The following is a 15,095-nucleotide window of genomic DNA, read 5'->3' on the forward strand; positions in this document are numbered from 1 at the left end:
CCGATCTATTCTTTTTATTTACAATATTTGTAAATTTTCTGAATAAATTTATTTGCACGAATGTATTTTTTGAAACTTCCAAACTTCGAAGCTCCGAAAGAATTCGACGATTTTAATGCCGAAGCTTCGAAGTTTCGAAAAATACGTTCGGTCAAATGAATTTATTAAAAAAATTTACAAATATTGTAAATAGAAAAAAATTAATATATATACATATATCAAAGTATATATATATATATATATACGTAATTATTTTTAAAAAATTTGAAAGTATTATAACTTTCGAATGTCGAAACTTTCGAAGCAAATCATCCTATAGTAAACGATAGGAAACTGCGTGAATGGAAGGATTATTTACCGCGTAAATCGAGGGACAACTGTATATTGTCTCTAATATTACATATCATTAATTAATTTCCTTATCCAGACACCAGCTTCATGTACGTGATCGCGGTGCTCTGCATGATCAAGATTTACCAAAATCGTCATCCCGACATAAACGCCCGGGCACCGGTAACGTTCGGGATGTTGGCCGTCATAATATTCGCGGGATTGATCGGGGTTCTGAATGGCTCTAAAACCTTCTTGATAATATTTTCCATTCTGCATTTACTAATATGCTTCTTTCTGACTGTACAAATATATTACATGGGACGATGCAAATTCGACAGAGGCGTTCTTAAAAGAGTAATACAGGTATGTGTCTCCGTTTCGACCTGTGTTATTGTCTGCCGTATCGCAAGAGATACGCCATTCGCCACTTGAGGTAATAACAACTCTCTTGCAGAGGTTCAGGCACGAGGCACGCTGCGGCATATGGCATCTACTGCGGCCGCTCTATCCCGCGAGATTCATAATGCTCGTATTGGCGAATTTATGTAACGTCGCGCTCGCGGTGTTCGGATACATGTATCAGCAAGGCAATTTCGCTACGTTTTTACTGGCTATACTGATGTCCAACTTAATTTTATACACATTCTTTTACATAATGATGAAGGTACGTACATCCTCTCTCTCTTTTCCCATCGCTCTCTTACGCGTAAGAAATTGGGAAAAAGAGTGACCCAAAGAAAGGTGATTTTTTTGCCCGTTTTTTTTTTTGGGCCCTCGATTTTGGGACTGGACTGTGTGCCAAATGGTATTTTATAATGAGATATTAATCACAGAGAAGTTTCAGGTTGAGGTGACAATTGTTATCAGCTGGAGGGAGGGAAGGGTCACTTATTATAACTCGATCTTTTTACGTCCAAAGCGAGCGTCATTTACGTAAAACTACGATCAAATACTACTTCTTAAAATACCGAACCTCGCAGACCTGTGATAATTCCATAACGAACTTCGATTTCATCCCCTTCCCCTTCTCCTCCTCCAGCTCTGATAACAATTGTCACCTCAACTTGAAACTTCTCTATAATTAATGTCTTATAAGATATCATTTGTGGCATACAGTTCAGTCTCAAAATCGAGGGCCCAAAAAGCGGACGATTTTTTGAGTCACTCTTCGTGTTTATGTGTATATTAATATGAAAATCTTGCTTTCAGCTTTGCCACAGGGAACGGATTCTTCTCACACCCGCGATCTACATCTTCCTGTCCATGCTGTTTTGGGGCGCAGCCTTGTACTTCTTCGTGCATAAAACTATTTCTTGGGCGCTCACACCGGCCCAGTCCCGCTTATACAATAAACCCTGCGCGCTATTGAACTTTTTTGATTCCCATGACATCTGGCACTTTCTTTCGGCGTTAGCTATGTTTTACTCCTTTATGGTATTGCTGACCTTAGATGACGACCTAACGGATGTACATCGAAGTCAAATACCCGTTTTTTGAGGATACTCTCCTCTATGTAGGTTTGAGAATTATTGTGAGATTTTATAATTTTTTTTATAAGGTATTCTCTCAGACATACGTGATGTACAGTCTACTGAATAGTGATTTTACAAAAAAGTTATATAAATATACAAAAGGCTTTTAGGAGAGAGAGAGAGAGAGAGAGAGTGTGTGTGTGTGTGTGTGTGTGCGCGAATGTTTCTCGTAGTAGGAACGTGGATATATTGTCTGCACCAAAGAATGCGTGTGATGCATGTCGATTAGATCGAATAAATGCATGTGATTCTATAAGTTGTCTGTTACAATAAACAAATTTTAATTCCAGTGTCTCGACGGCACTTTTTATGAAGAATGTGATACTGTTTGAAAAAGAAAAAGAATATATATGTATATATCTTCCCTAAAACGTAGAGAAAAAAAATTAGAGAAAAAAAGATTAATGTTTTACATAAAATACATGTACATTTTTGCGTCTGTCGTGAGATAATGTTATTTAAATGCGGCAGTTGCGCGAGCGCATCGTTTACAATGTCAAAGTCTCCTACAATGTTTTCCTTCGAAAAATAAATATACATTTTATATTATTTGCGCGCGTGTGTATATATAATTATATACAGAATACCGCACTTTTAATAACGCATGTTCTCTCAGATACAGAATACGGAATGATGGGTGTCTTGCTAATCAAACTAATCAAAGTCTTGTGGAAAATCGAGACTATTGTGATAATTAGGATATACTAAGATGTTATTACATATAAGTTAATAAATTTGATTTTTATGTAATATTGTTAAATATTACAATAATGTAACAGCACCTTGGCATATCTGAATTTTCAATTCAAATCATAAGTAAATAATTATATTGTTATTTAATATTATTAAATTATAAATAAATAATTTGATTGTTATTAAATATGATTAAATAATCTAATTATTTACTTAGCATCTATCAACATCTTGATTGTTTGAATTAACGTCAATTTGTTTTAATTTTCAGATTTATAATCAGACATAAAGATGTTTAATTCCTTCAAGTTCAACAGATGATTTAAAAAAAAAATCGCTAATCTTCCGACAAATTTTTTCACGAATTTCAAGGAAATCCGTAGCTGAAGGAACGTGCGATATTTTGACGTATAAATCTCTTTGTATTGCCATATACAACTATAATCTATAAATTCGTCACAGTCACGGAACGACAATTCCGTGTAAGTGACACGCCTTTCTATTTTTCCCTAAATACATGAAGCGCTTTGTACAAAGAGATTACAAAGAAAATCATTTAAACAGACTAATCGGACACTATCTGCTACTCTCTTTCGAATTTCTTAAAGCATCAACTTTATAATAAAATGTACTACCCCGACATTTAATGTCACGAGGTGGTCATGGCGTGTCCAGATTTGAAATTTGAATAATTAAAATCGAGACCGCTATTCGAGAAATATCATCTAACTCTCAGTTATTACCCCCTTAATACCAGGACAGATTTGGATTGGTATTAAATAATTATATATTTTGAATGATGAATTGTACTATCGATGGGCGCGTTTAAATGTTAATAAGCTTGGAATGAATGTGTAACGTGGAGGGCAGGACGTACGTCGCTTACGCGAAATGCGCTCAGGACGAGCCGCTCGACGAGTCCTTGTGGTGCTCCTGCCCCGTCGTCTCCAACTGCGTCAAAGTTCTTTGCAACTCCGCTCGCTCGGCCGGTTGCAGTCGGTGCGCGATCTCCAGCACCGCGTCCAGCCTGATTTCCGGGCAGATCTCCAGAGCCTCCTTGATACGCGTCACCACCGCGTCCCTCTTCACGCACGTTATATTACGCGATACAACACTGTCGTCGGTTCTACGTTGCGCCTCGAGCCAACAGGCCGCGGCCTCGTCCTGATCCCACAGATACGACTCCGTCGCTCCCTTGTCCTCGATGAACCAACGCCGAAGCATCGCCTCCACCTGCCTGACGTCGAGGCTGGGCTGCGTCGACAGGATCTCGTTCTTGATCTCCTCTTCGAAGAGTCGCCGGCGTAGCCGCCAGTAGAACAGCCGGCGCGCGCTCTTCCACGGTATTATCTCGTGAATCGTATTCTTCTCGAACATCCTCTCCGGCGTGTCGTGCAGATCGGCGAAATAAACGGCTACTTGACGGTACATCGGCTCCAAAAGCTGCTCGCGCTTCCGAATCTGCGCCTCGATCTCGGCTCGTTCCTCCGCCGTGTTTACGGTCGATAATTTTTCCTAAAAAATACAGTTACAAAAAAAAACGTTATATATATAAATGTTAAGGTATCTACTCATGGGCGCGTCATTTGACGCGCGCGTCACGCGTCAAATGACGCGCCATTTGAGAAATAACTAGATCAAGTATATCAAGGCACAAATAATCGGTCCATAGACGTCGATTCGAAGTCTATAAACATCGAATCAATGTTTAGAAACGTCGAATCGAAGTCTATAGACCGATCATTTCTGCCTGAGTAGTGACTTCTAGCACTGTCGCGTTTGACGCGTTTACAGTTGAATTTATCCAACTGCAAAAGCGGCATCGCATTTGTCGCCAGTGTTCAAAAGTTTGTGTGCAAGTGACGACCTGAGTCCACAAAAATTATAATTATATCCGATAAAAAAAAGATTGTTATACATTATGACGCGCACATGAGTATCTTTATATATCAGATGATGTAAAGAAATGGGAAATCGCTTACGTACTTTTAACTTCAGTATAACGAGATCGACTCTGTGCATAGTCTTCACGATGTCCTTGTTTCTAAATTTGATTTCCACAATACCGTCGGGTTCCAGGACGCCACCCCTACTGGTATTGTCGGCGAACATCTCCATGAAGCGTGGATTTATCGTAGGATCGACGACCGCCCAAGCGCCGCCCCTGAGTTCCCCATTCGGTGGGATGTAAACGAACACCGGCCTGCAATACTGCCGTAGTCCGTCCACGATGTACGCGCCGAACTTCATGATCTGCTCGTACATGTCTGCAAGCGAGAATAATCGCAGCAGTTGGTGAAAATTGGGACAACGATTAATCGAGCGACGTCGGCTAATGGTAACTCACCCTTCATGCCGCCGGAGAACCCTCTCCAGTTGGCGAAGATAAACAGCGGCAATTCCTCCCTTCCGAAATCTTGAATGGCCTGAGCAGTTTTGTACGCGCTGTCCGGAAACCAAACCTGTCCCGCTTGGGATATAGTTTTAGCTTCCGAATCTAGATTGGCAGGATCGGCTGGTAAGTGCAGCTCAACGGTTCTCGTTTCGACGGCGATAACGCCACACGGTATGCCACCGAGCCTAGCTCGTCCCGTGACCACCGTCTGCGCCCATGGTCTCATTATTTCCTGTTCCGGAAAACAAAAACGAGTTAATAATATAGTTTACTACTGAGTTTCCTGGTGAAAAAAAATATCTCATATCTCATAATATTATCTCATAATATTTTTAAGAATTTGTCATATTTTAAATTTATAAAGATGATTTATGAAGCTCTGAAAAAATAACTTACTTCTTCAGATTTTATATATTCTTTAGAAATTATAAGAATGAGAAGGATGACCTAAGAGGTCTTGGAATATTTTAGAATTTATATATATAAAGAATTTTAGAATAGATATAGACTTTCTTAGCACTTCTGAAAAATGTTTCAATTCGTGTAAAGCATCTGAGAAATTTTCTAAAAAAAAAAAAATATAATACAATTACAGAAATTATATAAAAATTCTGTAAAATTCTGAAATTTATATAAAAAAATGCTGAAAAATTGTATAAAGAATTCTAAAAAATATTTCTTTGAAAAGAGAAGAGAGAGAAAGGCGGCGAAAGAAAAAAAAAAGACAAAAACTCACATGCCACGAGCCTCGGTCGAAGAAGCCGCTTTCCCAAACGTTCGACTCGGTACAATTTCTACCCTCCAACATCCATCTCGGATCGTAAGCTGTTTTCGTGGGCATGTAAGCGATTTCTCGATCGATCGGGTCGGTGACGATCGACAGTATCGGCAATGGGCTGCCTTTGTTCTTAGGGAAGTAACTCAGCCACTTCAGGGCGGTCGCCACCCCGTCCAAGTCCCGAGCGTCGATCGCGTGGGACACCCCGTTGTTGTGCATAATCTGCGTACCGCCCAGCTGATTGTTGCTGGCGTAAACCTCACGACCGAGCACAGCGTTTAGTGCTCGGTAGCCGGTTAGAATGATGTGCGAATTCTCGATCTGGATTACCCGTTGGCCAAGGCGCAGCAGATAGGAACCGATACCGATCGCGCGGCACGACACTATCGAGATCGTGATCGTCTCGTCGTATGCCCTCGACGTCTCCCCCGCGATCAGACCGGCGTGCTTCAAATTCTCCACCCCCAGATCGTCGTCCTTGCCAATGATATCCGTGATTTTGTAACGCGACTCCCCCGCGGGATCCTCGATCAGCGACGCCTTCACCGAGTTGAGCGGCGCCAGGCGCGCGTAATCGTCCGGCGTGAGGTATATGTATCTGAAGCCCTTCTCCGGCTCGTTCTCGTCCTCCCACGCGATCCTGAAGAGCGCCTTCACCTCCTCGGCCAGGCCGATACGCGCCCCGGAATTGGCGGAGAAGTATATGCGCGGACAGCCGAGCTGCCTCGCTCTCTCGGAGGCTCGCCAGAACACGAGGTCCTCGCGCGTGCCGAACGAGCCTATCAAGTATGTTAAATCGTTGGCGATGAGTATGATGTCCCTGCCGAGCGGATACTCCGGGGTGTACAGTGTCAGCCGCCACGCGATCATGCCGACGTCGTTCTCGCCCGGCAGCCGCTTCTGCTCGACCAGCTGCTCCCCCTCCAGCACCAGCTCCACGACGTCCATCACTGGATTCGGTATCGCAATCGGACTCTGGCCCTCGCTCGGCGGCCTCTCCTCGACGTATCTCTGCCACATCTTCTCGACCTGCTGCCGGAACATGTCCGGCAGGTCGTAGACGTAAGTCGTGCCGGCGCTCTGCGCCTGGAATCGCTTGGCCTGCAGGTAATCCTTGGTGAGATACGGCGTGGAGATCGGCAGCCCGTGCATAGGTCCCGGCCTCCAATTGGCCGCGTTCACCGCCGTGGGCGGATAGGACTCGAAGCGAATAATGCCCGTCTTGGAGTCGGTGGCTTCCGTGTAAAGGTGCAAGTCGATACTGTAGCCGCTGTCGTTGGCGATACAGAGACGTACGTTGGAGGTCGGTTTCCCCGGCGCGGGCCGTATCGTCATCTTGATCTCCGCCTGCCGGACGTGCAGCTTCCACAATCGCGGCCCGTACCGCAGCACCATGCTCGTCACGCTCTCCTCGATTCTGCTGGGATCCATGATGACCGTGGGTACGAAGTTCAAGAAGATGTGATTGCACTCGGTGCGCTTGGCGAGTGGATGCGAGAACGCGACCTCCAGCTCGTCCATGGCCTCGAGCAGGACGCGCTCGCCCTCGTTGTGAAGATAGTCGAAACTGGCCTCCTTCGTAATCAGATCGGAATGTCGTATGATCGAGCGGATGAAGAAGCGATAGTCCGTGACCTGCTGGCCCTTGGCGACCTTCGCCTGCCCGAGGTACAGGTGCATCTTCTGATTGGACGTCGGCAGCGCCTCGAGATCGTACGTGCGCATACGATTCAGCTCCAACTGGAAGGCGCAGCCGGGCTCGAGGTGCCGATAGATTCTGTCCTCGACGAAGCCCTCTCGCTGACGGAAGGTGAAGAACTTGGGGAACTGCCGCCTCTTGAGCGCGGCAAACGTGACCCGCCGGATGCCGCGCGATATCAACTCGTCCTTGTTCTTCGCGCACCAATCGCCAAACTTTCTGGCCATGGTGGCGTCGTCCTCGGTGCCGTTCTCCTTGACCGCGATGCTCAGTATGTGGACCGGCTCGACGGATGTGACGGTCGCCGCTGTCGTCGTGGTCGTCGTCTCGGCCACGCTCAGCGAGACGTTGATCGATGTGCTGTGCCGCGACTCGCTACCAGCGGCTTCCACCGCCTCCAGCAACTTCGCGGACATCACCGGCGCGGGGCTCGACTGATCCTCCAGCAGGTCCAACATCTCGTCCGCGTACTGGCTGAACTGCTCGAGATCGTCGAAGGCCGCCATCGCGCCGGCCCTGTGATCCACCAGAGTCTGATTCTGACGATTCGGGTGATTGCTGGGTAGAACGAATTGGAAGTACACCAACGGGATCTCGCCGGACAGGTCCAGATGCTGCAGACACGTCAGTTCGTAGCTGATGTAAGCTCGCCGTACGTAGACCTCCAAGGCCGCGTTGCACACCGCGCGATTGGAATGATAGAAGAAGTCGTGAAGTATGTCGAAGATGGACGTTTCCGAGAGAATGAGTTTCTGCAGATTCTCCGGGTGAAAGTCGTGCCCGTACATGTCCACCGCGGAGAGAAATATGGACTCCATCTGGTTGTGCCTGAGCTCGTACGCGGGTTGATGGGCGGCGATCAACACCTGCCTGGCTCTTAACGCGACGCGGCTGTGCTCCGTGCGATTCAGACTGGTCAGTTCCGTCAGCGTGCTCGAGAGCTCGTCCGTGAGACCGGGTTCGTTAGCCCACAGGTGGTCAATCAACATAGTGACCAGGACGTTCTTCTTCGTCACTTGATTGTGACTGAAGATCATACCGGTCACAGTGGTCACGTCGTCCTTGTACTTTTCTATCAGCGCGGAGACGCACTTGTCGTAGTGACCCTGCTGGAACTGGCTCTCGACCGTGTAATACTGTCGGAGAAGCTCGTGCACGGCGGTCTTCATTCGGCCGCGTATACCGTTCCGGTATCTTTGCACCAGTTGCACGATGGCCTGGGTGGTCAGGAAGAACACGTCTCGCTCGGCCCTCTTGGACAGGGTCGCCGCGTGTCCGTCGATCACGGCGGCGATCTGCTGGCTGGGAAACTGCGCCAGGATCGACGTGATGTTTCGGTCGTACAGAGACATCAATTTGCGGATTTTTTTCTCCACCGAGACGGGGATCCTGCCGGATATCGTCGCGATCACCTCCTGCAGCTCCAACAGCGGCAAGTTGGGATCGCGTAACGAGAACATGAACTTCTCGATCAGCTCACGTAGACGTGGCAGATGGTACTGATCGGGCAGGCAGTAGCCAGCCAGCGTATTCTCCAAAGCATTTCGATACTTGGCGTGAAGATGATTCAGTTTCTCCGGTACAGCCGGCGTCGCCGCCGCGGGAAATTGTCCGGTGTACTCTTGCGCTTTCGTCACCAACGACGGATCATCCAGCTCGAGATGCGCGATCAGCGTACCAGCTTCTAATACAGCGCCCGGTCTCTTCACGTAAAAAACGCTCCCCGTCTCGCTCGCGGTGACGGTCATCACCATCTTCATCACCTCGATTTCGGCGTACGCCTGACCTGTGCCAACGTGGCCTCCGTCATCGACTAAGAAATTGATCAACTTGCCGGCCGACGGGGATCTCAGTAAGGACGGATCGTTGTCCTTCTCAAAAATGCACGTCTGGTTTCCAATGACGATCCTGTAACGATCCACCTCTTCGCGCATGTAAGTCGTAAAACTGGCACCGTCCAGCGAAAGCAGCAATCCCCCGTCCGACATGCGATGGATCTCGATCTCCTTGTAAGAATCGTTCATCACGAGGAAATAGGTATTGGGGCCGGATTTGGCAGCCTGCACTTTATACTTGTAGCCGTCGTTAATAAGCTCGACCTGCAACACATAATGTAGTAAACGAAAATGAAAGTGTAGTCTGCAACATACACAGGGTTGCTACAAAAATAAATTTTGAAATTCCCTGACTTTTCCATGATTTCCAAACAACAGTGGAAAATTTTTCATGATCAGTATCAAATTATATATAATTCTAAATTTTAATGTTTATAAGATACATATTACAAGAAAGGTAATTTACCTATATTAGAAGCAACATAAATTTAAAAGTTTAATAACATAATATAATTCCAAATGCAAATTCAGGCCAACAAATTAATATTAACATTGCTTTGATATTAATATTATGCATTACAGAAAAAATTACAGAAAAAAATTCCTTTGGTATAACTGAATTTTCCGTTGCTTGGAGAACAGACAAAAACTCAGTGATAAAAGTAGAAATATTCCTGTAGACATTTCTTTAATATCGCTAAATATTCAGAATATTTTCGATCGCGATCACAGAGAGAAATCTCGAACAAAATCATAATTTTCGAAAATTTTTCGATTTTCATACAAAATCATTTCATTCTATTATTGTCTATTGTTTAATTCTGGAAAAGGATTTTCAAATCAGAAAAAGCAATACGTACAAAAATATTGTACAAAAATTATTGAGTTTCATCGATAAAACAAATAATCCAGCTTTTAAAGGAATTGTGAGCAAAGTTCAAAATTTCAGGCTCTTTTATATTTTTCCCTGACTTTTCCAGGTTTTCCCGGTTTTCCAGGTCTGTGGCAACCCTGATTTATATATACCATGCAAAATCAATCCTAAGACAGTTCGAGAAAACATCCTGCGTGACATTATTCGAACATACAGAACAGGAATTTACCTCAACAACGTTATCCAAATCATTGCTGGCCTGTATCTGGCCCTTCTCCAAAGCAGTTTGAAAGCCAGTAAAAGCGGCTGTAATCGCTCTGTCGGCGATATGAAGCGCTCCGCAGGTAACGGACAATAAGACGTCTGGTTTGTCGCTTCGGACACGTTCGGCGATCAGCAAATCGAGCCAAGCGGTGTCTATATTATTCTGTTGAAAGGACTCGGTCTCCAGCAAAGTGATGAGATACTCGACCGTCGTCCTAAAATCGCCTCTGATGCTCAATTCCTTTAAGGCCACGACTAAATTCTCTCTAGCTTGATTACGGTCTTCGCCCCACGAGAAGCAATGGCCAAATTGAGAGTCCGCGAACTCGTGTAGTCCCCCCGAAGCTGCGACCGAGAAATAGCCCCACACATTCTTGGATGATCGGAAATTCAACTCCTGCACCGTGCCAGAACTTGGCTTGAAGCCTAAAATCCAAGCAAGTTATAACTTGTAATTCCTATAAACAAAATTGGATCTTTCGCGGTAGAGAATGAAATTCTCACCTTCATCTGGATTTTCGCTGGTGATCCTAGCCGCGATAACGTGGCCCCACGGTTGAGGCTTATGACGTGGCTGGTCGAAATCGATCGGATTGTCGCCCCAGGGACTCTCGCCGTACAAGAGTCGTATATCTTTGATGTGATGCAACGGCAAGCCCATTGCTATCTGCAGTTGGGCGGCCGGTAGATTCACATCCGACACCATCTCGGTACAAGGATGCTCCACTTGAAGACGAGGATTCAACTCCAAGAAATAATACCTGCCGGCCGTATCGTATAGATACTCGACGGTACCGGCGCTAACGTATCCCACCATTTTTGCTAGTCTCACAGCGGCCTGTCGTTCGATAATAGACAATTAATAACGCAGTCAATAACACGCTGACGAGGATATGATTATTGTAATATTTACCTTTTCCATCTCTTCGAAAACCTCTGGCTTGGCGATCACGGCTGGTGCCTCCTCGATGATTTTCTGATGTCTCCTCTGGATGGAGCAGTCGCGCCCGAACAGTGATATCGCGTTACCATAATTGTCGGCCAGTAATTGCACCTCCAAGTGGCGAGCGCATTTGGCCAGTTTCATGATGAATATCGGTGAGCCGGGTATTTCGATCTGCACCTGCCTGAACGTTTGAAATCCTTGCGATGAAAATGGATTGCACAGTGCTACGTAGCAAAAGTCCACGTCTTCGCTGAAAGCGGAACTTGTGGGATCTTACCTAAACAAAGCGGGTAATTCCTCGGCGTTTTCGACCTTCCTGATTCCCTTACCACCACCGCCTTCGCTCGCTTTCACCATAACCGGAAAGCCAATCTTGTTAGCTGCCGCTAGACACTCCTCCACGCTGCCGACGCATCCTTTCTTGAAAAGTTCCGACGATATCTTGATTTTCTTCCCGCTGTATTGCGCTGTCAATTCCGATCCCGACCAGGGGAGCGTCGGTACGTCCGCGGTTTGCGCGACTATGCTGGATGCGATCTTGTCACCCAGAGCCCACATGGCTTTCTCGGACGGTCCTGTCGAAAAACGCGAGAATGTGAAAATCTCGCTAAAAGTTATCACGACAATTTTATCGACTTCTTATCGACAACATCGACGAAATAACAGCAAGATAGAAAAGAACGCAAATTGTGCGTATCCTTTGATTTGAATTTGTTAATCCGATTTTTTTATGTTATTCATACCAATAAAGCAGATGTTATTTTTATGGAGCAGTTCCGGAAGTTTAGGATTTTCCGAAGCGTGACCCCATCCGGCCCAGACTGCTTGGACTTGAGTACGTATCGCAATATCGACGATCAGTTCCACGTTGGCGTAATTGTTGTTGTTGGTCCCACCCGGCACAGGCACGTACTGGTCTGCCATTTTGATGTATTCCGCGTTCGCCTTCAAATCTTCCGGTGTGACCATCACCACGAAACGCACGGATCGCTCATTTTTAAACATCTCGTACGACCAGCGTCGAATCGATCGCATACATTTAACTGCCGCGATACCATTGTTGGCGATCAGCACCTGAAACAATGATCCGGAATGTAAAGATCCACTAAAGCAAATCTTAATAGTTTTTCTCTGATTTTGGGCCGCTCTAGGCTTGAAGCCAATGCTTTTTTCTTACCAAAATTTAATACTACAAGATAATAATTACTTTAGAAAGAATTAATTACGATTAATTAAGATTAAAATTAATTATTTATCTTGAGTATTAAAAGTATTGTTCAGCGCTCGTAATACTCAAGTAAATTCCACTATTAAATTGGCCAGTATTAACCCAGCAAACGCAGATTATAGCTGCAATGTTGCAGCAACATTGTAACGTTTCAGCTATATTGCAGAAATGTTACGATGTTGCATCTGTAATATTGCAGTTATAATCTGTATTTGCTGGGAAGTTGCAGTTCTGTAAAGGTTACCTTGTTGATAACTCTGGTGCCTCCGAAGCGATGGACAAACTCTTCGGGGGTCGCAACGGTAAAGTCCTTCTCGTGAAGCCGATTCTGCGCCTGGATCATCACCGTACCCTGCGACATGCTGGGCCTGTCAAATCATATACATATGCATTCATGAATATTCATTTGTATTATCATGCTTGATAATATATGCGCGTATTTTGAAGTTCTGTAAATTACGCTCCGCATATAAATGTCGACCGGTGACATACTTCATTACGAGTTCATTACGAGTAAAAACATCTCACATCATCAACCCGCCTGTAAAGAATACGAAACATCATGTTCGAGTCAACTGCTGAGTAGCTCACGCGCAGTACACTTTCCGTAATATTAATTAGATACTTGCGACTTTCGGCTTATTTCATGATTTATCTCACCTATACTATACGATCTCCTTCTTCAAGCGTTTAGAAATTTCAAAATTTCTAAACGCTTGTCTAATTTAATTGTTGAATAACGCATCTCTTTAATGTCTGAAGAATAAAAATGCGCCTATTTAATATATATTTAATGAAAGTAACAGTATAGTATACATTAATATTTTTTTTTAGAAAAGTTTGGTCGGCTTTTCTGACATTATTATTAACATATAATATTATTAATATTATATATTATTATTAATATATAATGTCTGATTATTCTTTTATCTCAATTGATTAACTGAGAAGTTCTGATCATTTTCTTTCTCATAATGATCGCGGATTAAAATCTTTCTTTTCCAAGGTTTGCTTGACGCGGAGCGTCAATTAAGGAGTCTCTATTATATATTCGCAAAATAAAATTTACATTAATCTTAAAACCGATAGATGTTTCATCCTCGTTGAGACGTGCATCTCGTCCGTATCCTTCTCTTCGAGACAAGTGCTCTCTTCATTATTTTTCTCCGTGCCCGTCGCAGAGGCACATACAGTCGGATTGCCTGATGAGCTCTCATCTAAGCTCTTCCAGTTTGGATCCTTCTTTGCGTTTTCCGTCCAGATGAATCTCTTTATCCGCCTCATCACGCTCCTCAAATCCAGAACGGCTGCAGAAACGAATAAACGCGCGCGCGATTGCGATAGCCAGGATAAGAATCGAATAGCCGCAAGCACGATCATTTACGGATCATTTATAACGGACTTGGAATATTTCATTATTATAATGCTCGGCTCGTTTAAGCGGTGCGAAAGACCTGAAGATGTATATTATTGGCCAGGATCTCCGCGATCTCGAGATGCACGCAAATAATCCCGCACAAATCAAGTTCATTACCACATCCGCATGTCGCCGTAAAACACCAAACAGGAGCTTTTCGTCAATCAGTGCATCGTGAAGGACGCGATAATAGAGATACATAAAATCTCTCGAAAATATAGAGAAAGATAATCAAAATAAAAAAGGTGATAAAGTAAGAAATAGGCAAGTCATTTCGTTTTGACAACAGTCACGAGATATCCGCTAGATAGCAAACGAAACGCAGGATCTCTCCCAAGTATAGTGTTGCAACGACAATCGAACGAGCTAGACGACAGGATGATTTGTAAAAATACGATTTTTAAACAAATATGCGCGTGTTGGGGCCATTAATTTCCGCGATGACCGTCACATTAATACCGTCACATTAATTATTAATATGTGAATTATGAAGAATACTTTCGAGCCACGACACGTCAACAAGGTTTAAAAGCTGCTTTGCATTGCAGAACTCGCGACTTCGGCTTCTTTTTATGAAGAATCGTATAAACTTAACGTGAGTAAACTTATCGTGACGCCTCGATCGTCCCTGTCGGCGGTCAAGGAAGACGAGTGTTCACTGGCGAGTTTCTTACCGATTATCCAAACGGCTTTCTTTCCTCGACACACGCGAATTCCCCTACCTTCTTTACAGGCGACTTACACTCGTTACTTGTAATAAGAAGAGAAAGAAAGAGAGAGAGAGAGAGAGAGAGAGAGAGAGAGAGAGAGAGAGAGAGAGAGAGAAGCGCACATGCGAGGCCTTTCTAATTTTTTTACAATCTTGCATTTATAATTAAAACTCAATAGTTAAATAACGATTTGACGTGATATCGCATTTTTTCAAAGCAAATTGGAAGACAAAAAGTGACAATTATCCATTTTTTGTATATTTATTTCATTTTTATATTATTGTCGTGTAAAATGTTTCATTTAGCTTCATTTCATTGTCTGAAAATCTCCGTTGTTTTTGACACATGAAAATTTATAGCTTCATCTAATTATCTGAAATATCTCTCATTT

The 15,095-nt window shown here is 44.2% G+C and overlaps 2 protein-coding genes across 7 annotated transcripts in view; one reads left to right on the forward strand and one right to left on the reverse strand.

Annotated features, from left to right (window-relative positions):
• The window catches only part of LOC105458451 (SID1 transmembrane family member 1-like), a 7,794-nt gene extending 5,380 nt beyond the window's left edge, over nucleotides 1-2,414 (forward strand). For 5 of the 6 annotated variants that reach the window (XM_011703763.1, XM_011703758.1, XM_011703759.1 and 2 more), the window contains exons 8-10: nucleotides 428-696; nucleotides 788-997; nucleotides 1,543-2,414. In XM_011703763.1, the coding sequence (XP_011702065.1) occupies nucleotides 428-696; nucleotides 788-997; nucleotides 1,543-1,830 (767 nt within the window). In that variant the 3' untranslated portion in view covers nucleotides 1,831-2,414. Of the gene's footprint in view, nucleotides 1-427; nucleotides 697-787; nucleotides 1,104-1,493 lie in introns of all 6 variants that reach the window. The other variant, XM_011703764.1, reaches the window with a different exon arrangement.
• Nucleotides 2,126-13,968, reverse strand: LOC105458450 (acetyl-CoA carboxylase). Its single transcript, XM_011703757.1, has 11 exons — nucleotides 13,647-13,968; nucleotides 12,822-12,945; nucleotides 12,093-12,423; nucleotides 11,627-11,924; nucleotides 11,317-11,530; nucleotides 10,908-11,241; nucleotides 10,369-10,829; nucleotides 5,690-9,529; nucleotides 4,906-5,185; nucleotides 4,545-4,825; nucleotides 2,126-4,073 (listed from the first exon to the last, which is right to left on the reverse strand). Exons 1-11 carry the CDS (start codon nucleotides 13,955-13,957, stop codon nucleotides 3,456-3,458), a joined length of 7,092 nt encoding a protein of 2,363 aa, XP_011702059.1. The 5' UTR covers nucleotides 13,958-13,968; the 3' UTR covers nucleotides 2,126-3,455.
• Between the last annotated feature and the right edge of the window lie 1,127 nt (nucleotides 13,969-15,095).

Source organism: Wasmannia auropunctata, unplaced genomic scaffold (genome assembly GCF_000956235.1).
Source record: "Wasmannia auropunctata unplaced genomic scaffold, wasmannia.A_1.0 LD334521.1, whole genome shotgun sequence".
In the NCBI taxonomy this organism is placed as follows: domain Eukaryota; kingdom Metazoa; phylum Arthropoda; class Insecta; order Hymenoptera; family Formicidae; genus Wasmannia; species Wasmannia auropunctata.